The 13,916-nt window shown below is 43.0% G+C and overlaps 1 protein-coding gene across 1 annotated transcript in view; it reads right to left on the reverse strand.

Annotated features, from left to right (window-relative positions):
* The window catches only part of Syt9 (synaptotagmin 9), a 170,746-nt gene that overhangs the window by 32,462 nt on the left and 124,368 nt on the right, over window positions 1-13,916 (reverse strand). The window contains exons 4-6 of the mRNA XM_042691531.1: window positions 13,392-13,512; window positions 11,293-11,464; window positions 9,438-9,567 (exon numbers count right to left, since the gene is read on the reverse strand). Coding sequence (XP_042547465.1) covers window positions 9,438-9,567; window positions 11,293-11,464; window positions 13,392-13,512 — 423 coding nt within the window. The remainder of the gene's footprint in view (window positions 1-9,437; window positions 9,568-11,292; window positions 11,465-13,391; window positions 13,513-13,916) is intronic.

Here is a 13,916-nt window from a genome sequence, read left to right on the forward strand (position 1 = left end):
CCTAATACCTGCCTGGCTCTTGGTTTCCTTCTTTAGAGAACATTAATGCCACTGGAGATCCTACTCAGTATCTCTGGAGAGAAGCTTCCAGAACTAGAATAGGGACATCAGGGGTTTAGCTTTGTTACCATCTTTATGGATTTGATGAGTCCCTCCATAGCCAGGATGGTGTTTTCTTGCTTGGTGTAACTCAGCCTTGTTTTGCTCCAACCCCTTGACTCCAGGCACAAAGAGTGCGCCTTCTTTGTTTTAGATGACTGTAATAGATATCTTGGCCAGATATGTATTGCTCACAGTTGTGGAGATGGGAAGTCCAGGATGAAAGCACCAGTATATTGGGTGTCGGGCAAGGGCTAGCTCTGATTGATTCTTCATAGATCATACTTTTTTGTGTATCCTCACAGAGTGGGATTTGTGTGCCTGTGTGTGTGTGTCAGTCATGGGGCTTGAACTCTGGGCTAGTGCTCTACCACTTGAGCCACAACACCACTTCTGGTTTTCTGATGGTCTGAGATAAGAGTCTCACAGACTTTCCTGCCTGGGCTGGCTTTGAACCCTGATCCTCAGATCTCAGCCTTCAGATCTCAGCAGCTGGGATTACAGGCATGAGCCACTGGTACCCGGTGGTGGGCTTCTTTCAAAGGTACTAATCCCACTCTGGAAGCACATTCCTTAGGCATTCTCTTCCCAGCACCAAAACTGGAGCTAACGTTTCAACATCAGACATTTGGAGGGTCACAAGCATTTAGTCTCCAGTAGACACAGAATGCAGATAAGGCCCAGAGGAAAGTGCAAACAGATGTGGCTTTCCTGGGATCTAAATCTCCTTGCCTGCCTCAGAGACTTTATTAAGCATTAGTAACAGGAGGGAAAATCCAGGATGTTTACATTTTCAAATTTGTAGTCACTCTTAATCCCCTTGGATGGTATTTACCCTCTTGATTGGTTCTATGACCTTTCTCTAATAAAGTTTGTGAGTCGTGTCCTCAGAGGAGTGAAAACACGCTCATGTTTTCCTGCCTCATTCATAACTGCTTCTGTTTTTGTCTGGGTACAACTCACTATAGTATATTATATACCTGAAAGTTGAGCATGCATTAAGCAATTGCTCAGTGACTTGGAAACTTCCCTCTGCTTTTAAGAAAATCCCACTTCTTTATTTTAAGCATTTTGATTACCCATGTCATCACATTTCATGCCCTGAATTTTATTTGAAATGAAAGAAAATACCTTTTTCTACCACTACTGACTGCTTTACCTAGTAATAAAAGGAATAAAGGATAAAATTGCTAAAATAATGTTGCTACACAAATGCAGATTTTCATCTCTCTTCTAAACAAATGAAGTACATGGTGGGAGAGGCTGATGGAAAGGGACGGTGACGTGTAACAATGTGTACTGCTCAGGAGCTGTGCCTTTTCCAACCCCAGGGGACAATCATAAATGGAGACCTCCCACAGGCTTTCAATTCCATGTATAATTTCAATATTCTCCCCCTGCAAAGTAACATAAATATGAAAGGAAAGCAGAGGATCTCTTCTTTTGTAAACTTGCAACCAGTTATTTGTGTATGATTGAGTCTTTTGGCTGTGACTGTTTCAAAATGCAAGTTCATTAACAGAGAATCAATAAATGATTTCATTAGGAATATTTGTTGAGGGTATAACAGGTGCCATGGGCTTTCTTCGGTACCAGGCACCTCACAGTAAGCAAGACATAAAAGATAAATGTCATGGCAGCCAAGTACCCCTATTCTTTTATCCCCTTCATCCACTTTCACTCAGGCTTCAAAATAACAAGTGCTTCTGCCCTCTCCCTCACAGTACTGGGAAGAGCAATAAACAGAGCATTGTCCTATCAGCCAGTTGTCCTGGTGACATGTGGGTGGCTGCCCTTGACAGAAGCAGTTCCTGAAATACATTTCTGGCCTCAGTGGCCTTCTGGGATGACCTCTTCCATAAGGCTCTGCCTTCATCCCAGTCCCTTTCCCCAGGCAAGGAGAATATTCTTTCGCAGACTATCGGCAGTGGGTGCAGTTCTTCTGGAGAGAGTGGCCTGGCAGCATCTACTCAGTTTCCTTCATCTGTGGGGGAAGATCGGTCCATCTCATTGTGTTGCTGTCACCAATCAATGCTATTCCTGGAGATGGGGAGGACTGAAGTCCATTGTCACCCACCTTTCTATTTAATAACTATTCAAGTGTGACCCTCCGGGGCAGAGACAGCAGCATCAAGGTCACTTGTGAATGAGAGGAGAGTCAAGATGCAGTTGACTTTCTGCTCAGGCAGAAATGTTGTTTTAAATCACATTGTTGTCACCTTTATACTTCTAATGTTTACCTCAAGTGTTCCCATGTTTTGTACGATTACTATCTCTACAGGCCTTCAAGAAAGTCACCGATTTCATACACTATCTGAAGGTGAGAGAACACTTAATACCCTTCTTTTTGTACAGATAATTCGATATAAGAAAGTCTGAACAGTCTCAGCTTTGTATGCTGAGCACACTCTCCACCAACAGGAAACCCAAGGCCCCATCGATACCAACCAGACCTGCTTGTCCAAACTGTATTCTGACCACTTACACCAACTGACACGGACTGACACAGATTCTAATGGGTTTGTTAATGTTTTCAGATTCTGAACATGCAGTACATCGTTATGGTCTCTGCAATCAGTTTTGCAAGTGTTAATGGACATTGGCCTGCTAAATCCCATCAATAAAACTGGTTAGCTTTTGGTTAAAAATATTTTTTTAATAAATCCTTCAAATTATTAAAATTAAAAAAAATCTTTTTCCATTGTTCCATTTTTGTCGTAAAGGTGATATACAGAGCGGTTACAGTTACACAAGTAAGGTAATGAGTACATTTCTTTGTGAACAGTATCACCACCTCCTTCCTTTTCTCCCCTTTTCCCCCTTCCCTTTATTTTTACCTTATCTTCACAGACGGGTACAGCAAGTCATTAGTGCTGTAATGCTTCCCCAGAGAACAAAAGCCAACTTGAGGGCTAATGTCCTTGTCACCTCCTGGCCCACTCTCGCTCAGGGTCAGTTTGCTCTTCACCTTAGGGGATGCTGTGCTTCCTCTCACAGATGAAAGGAGATACCAGGAGTACTCCAGGACCTAGCTATCCATGTCAGCTCAGGGATGGGGGTGGGGTGACTTTTGTCCTTTACCAAGAGCTCTCTGTTGTTCCATTTTTCCATTGTACTCAAAATTCAAGGCCACCTATCATCATGGGAACCAAGGGAGGAAATGATCTCTGCTCATGGAAATCCAATGGAAGTCTGGGGCTTAGTCTGCTGTAAATTCATTCATAATACCCTTTGGGCCTTGCCTTGGAATTGACTTGGACTACTGAATAGAGATTCCACTGAATGAGGAACTCTGGAGCTTCAGCATTTCTGAAGGAATTTGATTGTTTCATCCTATATCTCATTTACTTTTTCATTTATCCATTAAATACGAATTCAATATTTATACAATGAGTATGTCCCTCTCCTTCCTTCTCTCCTTTTTTTCCTTCTTCTTCTGTTTTTTTTTTTTCCTTTTTCTTTTTTGAGACACAAAATCTTATTATATATGTCAGAGTGCCTAGATCACCCTGGAACACATGATTCTCTTTCCTCAACATCCTGAGTGCTACAATTACAGGCATGTAACATGACTGGCAAGCATGTTATCTTTATTTCCTGTGAATCATCATATTGTCTCAGATGTTGAATCAATGCCATAGATTTCTATAAGTTAGAGGCAGAAAAGACAAGGGCAGCAGTCAGCTAATGTTAGCATGAAACAAGAGTATTTAGGCCAGGCCTTGCTGAGAAGAAAGAGACACGTCTAAGCTCCAAACATTTCCTTTACATGTTGAGAGGAAACTCTGTAGTCTTGAAGATGTCATAGAACAGGAGAATCACATTATGCCAGAAAGGAAGTTTCCACCGGACAGGAAGAGGAAATAGTCTTTGGTAGAAGAGAAGGGAAGAAGAGAAAAGCTAGTTTCACTTTAAGCTTAAAATCCTAAGTTTGGATGGGTTGAGGGAGAAGCCAAAGGCAAATGTGGCTTCTAGGCTAACTGTAGCTAGAGTAACAAGGCAGCAATGGCCACGTACCTTTACAGGACTATGATGGCACCTTCAGCTCCATTCATACCCTGCCTGAGTCTGTGCTGAATCACAGCTTGCCCAGAGTGTTTAAGTCTCTCATTCCCTCACTTCACAATCTTCTGGGAAACAGTTGTATTCAGTCTAGACAGTTTTTCCTGCCTTGCCAGGACCCATCTCGAGAAATCTATTCCCCAAACTCCTGCTGGAATGTGCCTTTACCATTTCCATGACCCAGCCTGAAAAATAATGCTGTGTTTTGGGTGTCTGTGATCCTCAAAGACCCAAAAAAGGCTCTGCTGAGTTCTTGATAGGAAATATCTAGAGATGGTTTAAAGGGGCTGCTAATATAGTTTCAAAACAAGTTTGGGTAACCAACATTTGCTTCAGATTGAAAGTTCACACACTTACTTAATGAGGCTGCTGCTGCTGAACAAGGACTCTTGTTTATGTGAGGGTGTCTTAAACCCATGGTTATGTTGGAATTGTACAAAACTCAATCAGGTGGTCCCAACAACCATGCTAGTGTAGATCTGCTCTACTCGGATGTACATACACATATACAGACTGGGCTTGGAGAGCAGTCTGATCATGTTAGAAATGTAGAGTAGGATTTCAGGGTTAGAACCCCGTACCTCTACCAATTAGGATGACATTATTTATCCTTTCTTTTCCTTCTGGCCCTGAGGATTGAACTCAGAGTAGAAAAATGTTCTACTCTAGCCTCACCCCTAGCTCAACGAGGCTGATCTTTACTACAGATTCAGATTGGATTGTTGTTCTTCATTCTCCCATAAAACTAAAATTTAATGTAACCAAATGGCACCTGAAAGCTTGGCTTCTCATTAAGCCAAATTCACTACTCATTAACACCGAAGTTACATAGCAGCACTCAAGGGAGTGATGCAAACCTGGAACTATTTCCTGTTATTCTCCCCAAAGATCATAATGTAGGTCAGCATGACATTCAGAAGAGTGGGAGCGGGGGGCCACATGTAGCTGGGCCAACATCATCTTAGATCGGATGTACAAAAGTTGATGTCATGGTATGAGGACCCCTAACTCTCTGCCATCTCCGGTGGTCCAATGGCAGGGATGTTTCTATCTCCAAGTCCCAGGTAGCCTCTTCTGGGGGAGTTTACCCAGCTTTCTAGGCTGTTGATGTGATGGAGAGTAAAAGGAGTGGTATTGGCTGACCTTTGAGTGTGCAGTGAAGCCATCCAGAATCCCTGAGAGAGAAATGGATTTTTAAATTCATTGGCTTTGAAGACTCCATCTGCCACCTGCCCTGCCAAGGTCAGAGCACGTTGGATGCAGCCCTAAGTGGGCTGCCAGATCTCTGCCGGTTTCAGGGTTCAGTTCTAGCCTGGTCCCTTGGTTCCTGGGCAGTGAGGGGCTTCTGCCGGGCCAGCCTCCCTTCACATTAAATTCCAGCTTCTCCTTACTTCGTCTGTCCTCTCTCTTATACCGTGTGTGTGTGTGTGTGTGTGTGTGTGTGTGTGTGTGTGTGTGTGTGTGTGTGTGCATGTGTGTAAGGGCACACACAATGTGGGCACAGGCGCACACATACACTCATGTCACTCACACTTGCCAAGAGACCTGGGATTTAGCAATGCTTTCACCTTAAAGTAGAATTCTAAAAGGCATTTCAAACAACTTATACATTTACAGCAAATAGGCGCAGTATGCATCTGTGCCCACCTAAGTGTTGAGTGAGCTGCTCCCCTAGTCTGAGTTGATACTGGGCCACAGGCCTGGGCTTCCCTTTCTTTCTCTTCCTCTCCATGACGAACATTACGTTTCCTCGTATGACACAGTGTCAGGAGGAAACACAGCAGCCTGTGAGAATAGGGGATATACAGGATGATCATGGATGAGGACATCACTGAACAGTTTTGTGCTCCCTCGGAGCTGCATTTCACCTAGACTAGGGTGCTCCATCCCCATCAGTGCCATTGAGAGACAGGCACTGCTATGGCCACATTACAAAAGGGCAGAGTCACTAACCAGCATGTGGCAGTCCACCAGTATGAATCTAGGTTCCCCCCCCACCACCACCTGCAAGTTCACTGTGTACACATCTCAGTGCTGCTTATGGCCTCTTCCACCCATATAGTCTCCAACAAAGCATGGCCTACGTCGCATCTGCTTTCATCTCATCCAGTACCATTGCTCCAATTCTGACACGTCCATGTTTATTTTTAAAAAGGGAAGGCACCACTTCCCCTCTCAGGATGGATCTGGACTCCAGAACATTACTTCAAAGAGACAAGGAAGCAACAAGGAAGGAACAAGCCTCTCCTGGCTTGCATTTCATACCGGGAGTGCAAGCATTTCATTTTCTTAGTTCTGCTACAGCAGTTCAGAAACACCCATTGTATTAGCTGAAGTAGTTCTAGCTGCTGCACCAATGACTCCCAAGTTGCAGTACTTTAACCCTGAAGACATGTATTTCTCACTTACATAACTGTTGAACACAGATTTGCAAAAAGCTGAGTACTCAGGACTTAAGAAGCATCTCCCAGGTGACAAAGTTGTTAAGCACTTTCCCTCAGCAGTGGAAGAAGGCTCCAAGGCCTGCTTTCCACCTGCTGCTTTGTAGGACACTGATTATTGCTCAGGACCAGGGCTGCACCACAATGAAGGTACTGCCTATCAGGTTCCCTGCAATACCCTCAGTATTACCCAAGTATCAAGGAAGAAGTGCTGTTTCTCAGCTCCTCTGTACCTCTAGTTGTTACTCCTGTCCCATTTTCTGCCATGGAGCTTTGACACTCCTGATAACAAGTCAGAATTGAAGTTAGCTATGATTTTGATTCTAGTACTAAGAGTACAGGAAGTGTATTAATAATAGCTATTATTATATATATTATATTGCCACTTCTGGTGGCAACCCTGGACACTTTAATGAGCCCACAGATGGACTCCTTTGAGAATTCTATCAGGAAATAAAGAAGTAAGATATGCTTCAGTTAGAGTCAGTCCCATAGCTACTTCTCCAGCAGCTCATAGGTCCTTGGAAGCCTCCCTTAGGGATTAATTTTGACATCAGGAAAGAGAATCTTAGCTTCCATGGCCTAGGGCAGAGACATCTTTTGGGATCTGCAAATGAGAGGAGCCTAGATTATCCTTGAATATAGCAAGAGGTCCTGATGCTTGGAGTCTCTCTTCTGTACCAGTCCTACAATGGAGATGTCTCTTAGTCCTCACGTCTGGTGGGGGCCCCGCAGCCTCTCCACAGCTGCTTTCATACTTCAATCAGAGTCATCTGGTTGAAGGACATGCAGTACAGATGCTCTGTCAAGGGCAGAGGTACCACATTGAGAGAGGCTGTCTAGCTCTGAAAATGGATATAAAAGGAACATGACTGTACTGGGAGAACACAGAGGGATGTTCTCTGCCTGAAGACCATAAACCCTTGGTAAATAACCTTGCTTGGTTTTTGGTGTTCCCATTGCAAGGGGCTCCACTCTTTTGACTTACTAAGAGCAGGAAGGAGACAGGCTTAATGGACAATCTCTTGTAAGCTCAACAAACACCTCTTTCCTTTTAGCACTTTCAATGGACAGCAATCTGATAGTTTAATTCTTTTCTTATTTTTTCTTTTTGGTCTAAGACTGAGACTCAGACTTGGTACCTGATGCTTTTGCTCATTGGCTAGCACTCTATCAACTGTGCCACACTTCCAACTCTAAGCTGTGCACTTTAAAGATTAACTTATGCTCCATCTTCTGTCTCTCTCATTATCTACAAGTTTTACAAGGGAAAAGATAATTTTATATGCCTACATGGCATTGTATTCTCCGAAATGTTATTTGCTGAGTGCAAATTACTCTTCTTGTTTGTGGGACATGAACTCTGTGTGTGGGCACTGTCCCTTAGCTTTTTCACTTAGAGCTAGTGCTCTACCACCTGAACCATATCTCCCCTTATGGCTTTTTTGCTGGTTCATTGGAGATAAGAGTCTCATGCACTTTCTTGCTTAAGCTGGCTTCAAAACATGAACTTCAGCTCTCAGCCTCCTGGATCGTTAGGATTATAGGCATGAACCACCGGTGCCTGGCTGCAAATTACTTCGGAGGAAATAAATGATGAGTGGGAGAACAAGTGAATGAGAAGGGAAAGGGAAATAAATCGAGGAAGGTGGGTGAGTCTGAATGATGGCTGATTGCCTGCAGATATTCATTTCCCTCCCTCTCTCATTAAGAAATGAGAGAAACTTTTGCCCCCTTGACCTTTTACTTTTGGCCAATAGATATGTGATGGTTAGAGCTTAACAGCCATACTGTGCAGTGAGGTAAATACAAGGAAAATTAATTGGCTATGTGCATTATTATTAATTAGTAGCTATGTTCCTACTATCATATAACATGATAATTAACAAAATGGATTCCAAGAAATGAAAACAAGGGTTTTTTATATTACTTTTTGTCTTTTCTTCTTCTTTTTTTTTTTTTCTGTTTTCCCCTTTTGCTGCTATTTTTGATTTCTGTACCTTTTGCCTTCTGTATGTAAGTATGTATGTATGTGAATGTATCTGATTGGGGGAGGGGAAGGGGAAGTACAGAAATGGTGGGACAGGGGTACACAAATGCAGCAGCGATACTCACTAGACACTCACTAGTTGAAAATGAGCTATATAACTTGTAGGGAGTAAAAACTGGGAAAAAGCAAGGGAAGAAGTGACACTGTTAAAAAAAAGAAATGTACTCATTACCTGACTTACGTAACTGTAACCCCTCTGTACATCACCTTTACAATAAAACTTTTACAAATTTAAAAAAAAAACATTGAGACAGCAAAACAGACAGGCAGAAGTCAAGGTCTCTGGTGATCATGGAGTCTGTCACTATGATTTATCACTATGAGAGCCTAGAATGACTTCTTCAGGACTTTTTATACAAAAAAGAAACAAATTTCCATTTCATGTATGTATTATTATTAAATATCTGAAATGGACAGTATCTAACTGACTCAGAATCATGTCAGTACTAGAGTCAGTCTGAGAATTCAAGACTTCTGTCCCAGGCTGGAATTCTTTAAGAAGTCCGGCTCCAGGCAACATTCAACAAACAGCAAGTCCACACTCACTCAGATCTGGCACCAAGTTAGAACATCTTGATCTTTTTGAAGGACAGTACAAGTGAGAGAGGGTCTCTGATACAATGTTCAAAAACCTCAAATTGCCTATAAGTCTCAGTGGCTCCAGGAAACGCTACCACCAGGGTGTAATTTCAGAGCCTGGCTGAATTTCATGCAGGCTGGGGTCTTTGCAATTCCACAAGGCATTTACTGTTCTGCAATGTAAAGCACAGGGGGGTAGCTCTTACCTCCACTAGGGAGTGCCAGTGTGCAATAGGCTTCCGGGGATAGGACAGCATTTCACTCCAGTGCTCTCTGCCCAGCCTCTCAGCTTCGTTGCCTACTTGACACACGCCGATGATCTCATTGTGACCTACACTGTGAAAAGGGCCCACAATAGTTTTTTCTTAAAATTTTGGTATAGAAGAAGAAAATCACACAAAGGGAAACCAAGGATTGGTGAGTCAGGCAGCTCACCAATGGGGTAGGGTGGAGAAGGTGCCTGGGTCCTTTTGCTTTCCCTTTCATTAAAGAATACTGGTATCATGCTCTTCTCTCCTTCCTTCTAAGTTTAGCTTTATTTCTTTGGCCCAACTTGAGTTATCAACTGTACAAAGATACTTAGCTCCTTTAACCTTAGGGTCGATCTCTGGAAAGTTTCCCTAAGTAGGTTTCTGACTTTGTTTAAACAATAACTTATTATTATTGATATTATTGTTGTTGCTAAAAGTCCTTTGCCAAACTGGAAAACTATGGTGTACCCTTTAACAATTTGGGATCCAAACTCACAGACTTTTTTTTTTTCTCTCCTCCCTACCGCGATGAGTAATTTTTGCTGTGTCTGTGTGGAGGTGGTGGAGAGGTAGCGTGTGCAGGATAATCAAGTCTCTACTCATTAAAATCAGATGCACGCAGCAGCCCCTGGATTCTGCCATGGATTTTTTTTTTCCAAGCCAGATTCATGAGTTTACTGATAATTACATCAAGGCAGAGATCACATAATCAGATTTATTGATGCAGGAAACTTGGCAATAGCTTGGAGGATGTTGGCCTAGCTTTACAGTGGGTGGGCAGCAATCCTTCCTACCCCCAGCAGGGACTGACACACACTATAGTATTGCCCAGGAGAGATGGGACCAGGCTATTGCCCAGCATGGGTATCACACCCACAGGAAGCCATGTTGGAACACAGTCATGTTTTGCCCAGGCATCTGTTGGGAAAGTGTTCAGGTCACTGACGCTGCCTTGCTGACATTTCAGAGGCATGTGCAAAGTGTTTTAGCAACCAATAAGATTTGTAAGATTATATTAGAAGTCAGAATGTTTTTTTTTTCCTTTATAACTATGCTCAGACCACGTGGGAGGTTTCTAATTAAAAAGAGACTTTGCATTTCAGTCTAATGACTGGTTTAACATGTATAATTCCCTGTTGGTACTTCCTTTGCATATTAAAATGACTGTATTTTTTTTTCAAATCTGTCCTTTAAATACACAATTGGCTACAATGCAGACTATAAATATCTCTTCTGTGCTGTATTAATTAAAAAGTCTAGCATCTTATACATTTTAATGTACCCTGTCATCCATACTGATTCTAGCATTTTCAAGAGAACATTTCTGTGTTTGCTTTCAGACTTAAGTGGATGGAAATGATCTTTATTAAACACACTGCCAGAAGGGAAAAAAAAGATAGAAGTTATACATTTAGAAATGTTGATAGTCTGGTGTTTAGTGTGGAATCTTTCCCCTAAAGGTAATCCGGATTGCTTGACAGAACCCAAGATTCATGGGGCCACAGTGTCTGAAGTATCAATGTACAGAAATGTGTGTGTGTGTGGGAGAGGTAGGACACAAAGAGGATGGACAGAGAGGAAGATATAGAAGAGAAAAGCAAAGAGTGGAAGAGCTGAGAGGCCCTGTGGCAGTCTGATTTTACCCCACGGTTTGAACAGTGGGGATTCCTGGTCAACCTGCCTTCCATGTGCACTCCTCCTGTCCCTCCCTGTGGCCTGGGACCCCACGGAGCCTTCATCTGTTCCACCTCTGTCCTCCCTTCCCAGGGCACAGTGGGCATCCATGGAAAAGGCGTTCCAGGCATCTCACCGGTCATAGTCCATGACAGCAATGGATAAATGGATTTGGTCAATATTCTCGGGAGGGACATCAAAGACTATGGCTTCGTTGTAAACAGGATTCAGCGTGTTCCTCTTGGTGGACGTTTTTCTCTTCTTCAGTCTCCTGCCATCACACATCAGGGAGACTTTCACGTAAGGATCTGCAGAGACCATGAGAAGCAGTGCTACAGTGAAGATAAATATAGACTATGGGCTTGCATGGTCTATATTGCATCCTTTGCCTATGTGTGGACTGCAGTTTGGGGATGCTAATTAATGTAATAGGCAGTGACTAGTTAGCCTAAATAAGTCATTCATTCAAGAAAAAGTATAGGACAGTGTTCTTTGAAATGTGTGAAATCTAAAAATAGTATGAAAACATCTGCTGCCAAAGTAGAAGATATTATCAATTTCTCTGTCATCTGAAGGAAAATGCACAAACATTTCTAAGGAACGGGAATCAGGCCTCAGGCCTTCAACTCTACTGCATGGGATTTTTTTTTCTAAAATTAGATCTCTTTATTACATTAATGAGGATTGAATCCAGGGCCACCGGCATGCTAGACTAGCACCCTACTAGTCTAGTCACACCCATGACCCCAACCCAAGATTAGGTCTTTAGGAAAGGGAATTCCTACTATTTGGGAGGCAGAGATAGGAAGGATTACATTTCAAGGCCAGCCTGGAAAAAAAGGGAGATTCTATCTTAACAAAGAAACTGGGGGCTGGGAAGGTGGCTCAGTGGTACAGTGCTTGCCTTGCATGCATGAGGCCCTGGGTTTGATTCCTCAGCACCACATAAGCAAAAAGAAAAAAAGCCAGAAGTGGTGCTGTGGTTCTAGTGCTAGAGCGCTAGCTTTGAGCTGAAGAGCTGAGGGACAGCACCCAGGCCCAGAGTTCAGGTTCCACGACCAGAACCACCCCCCCCCAAAAAAAAAACAAAGAAACTGGGCATGGTGGCACCCACTCTGAACCTTAGCTACAAGGAAGGATAGGAGGAGTGTGGTCCAAGGCCATACCAGGCAAAACACACAAGAACTTATCTGAAAAATAGCTACATTAAAAAAGGGCTGAGGGCACAGCAGAAGTGGTAAAGTCTCTGAGTTCAAACTCCAGTACTCAAAAAAGAGGGGAAGAGAATTCCTTGCATCTCAGAGTCTCTGAATTGCTAGAGGGTAGGAAAGTTCTGGGGATGGATGCCCATAAGCAGAAGAAGCCCACAGAACTACCGGTAGTCAATTAACAAAGAGAGAAGCAATTTGTCCATCAGGGAGCAAAAGGACTTAGACCTGCTCCTAGAGCATCTCTGCGATGAGGTGATTAGTGACAAGACTAGCCCCCCCCCACACACACACCCTGATTTCTTACCCCTTCCAGGAGAGGCTTATAAACCAGAGGCCACATCTTTAACTTATAAATCCTCTGGTGTGTGGTATAGTATTTACTGCATATGGTGCTCTTTGATTTCAGCCTATGAGACAATGTGTCCTGGATGTTTGTGACTGTGTTTAGCAGGTTCTGCTAGTAAATTTGTATTGTAGAAATTTCATATTGAGATACTTTTTTTTGGTTAGAATTTATGTTTACATGCTGGATTTGCTGGAAAGACAAAACCAAACTAAACCCTGTGTAGATGACTTCTATAAGGATGCAGGATTGTATGCAATCTTAAATAAGCCTGGGATGGTTATCTGAGAAAAGACTTAACTACATAAGCTTTATCAGCTTGTGGAAACTGTAAATTTAGTTCACACTAATGGTGAGGGAGAATAAAAATAGCTAATGATATGTAGAATTTAGTAGGTACCAGACACTATTTTATTGCTGCATATGTATTAAGCCACTTAATGTCACAACAACACAATGAGCCAGATTCTATGACCATGTCCATTTAACAGGCTGGAAATGGAAGCCCAGAGAGGTTAAGGAACTTACTTGCTCAAGGTCATACAGCTCCTAGGTGGCAGGAATGAGATTAAGCTTAGGAAGTTTGTATCCAGACTCAATATGATTTATCACTATGTTCAAAACTTCATAAGGTGCTTCATTAGACTCTGATGAGAAAGTCTGAATTTTAGGATGGCTCACCTGATGCCCCTGTTATGTCCATTGCCTTTAAATTCCTTGCTTTTATAATGGTAATGGTCAGCCTGCCAGCCGTGGGAAGGTAGCAGAGGGAAAACATCAGCTCTCCAAGATCCACATTGTCCTGTTGAGAAAGCACAAACCTAAGTGTTACAACGTCTTCTTTCTCACACTAAGGAGCTCCATTGCAGGGCAGCACTGGGAGGGGTCACAGGGCTTCCTTAGCTCACCTTCTGAGCCCTTGATGCCTCTTCTGCTCACATCAGTCACATGGAGAGTACATCCCTGCATTCCTGGAGCCTCTCCCCGCCCCACCAAGGAAGTACAACCTATATTTAGATGGCAAAGATGAGGCCATCAGCCACCATCTATGCTTACAGCCTGCATAGTCCCACACGGGTCTCCACAACCCAGAAACACAGCTTGAGATCAGAAGCTTTTCGCAGTCTTAATAATCCTTCATGGACTCCCTCCCCATGTGGTTCCACTCATGTCTTCCCCCTGAAATCCACACAGAGCTCCCAGCTC

The sequence above is a fragment of the Dipodomys spectabilis genome, unplaced genomic scaffold, assembly GCF_019054845.1.
Source record: "Dipodomys spectabilis isolate Male_0828 unplaced genomic scaffold, ASM1905484v1 ptg000145l, whole genome shotgun sequence".
NCBI classification, from domain to species: Eukaryota; Metazoa; Chordata; class Mammalia; order Rodentia; family Heteromyidae; genus Dipodomys; species Dipodomys spectabilis.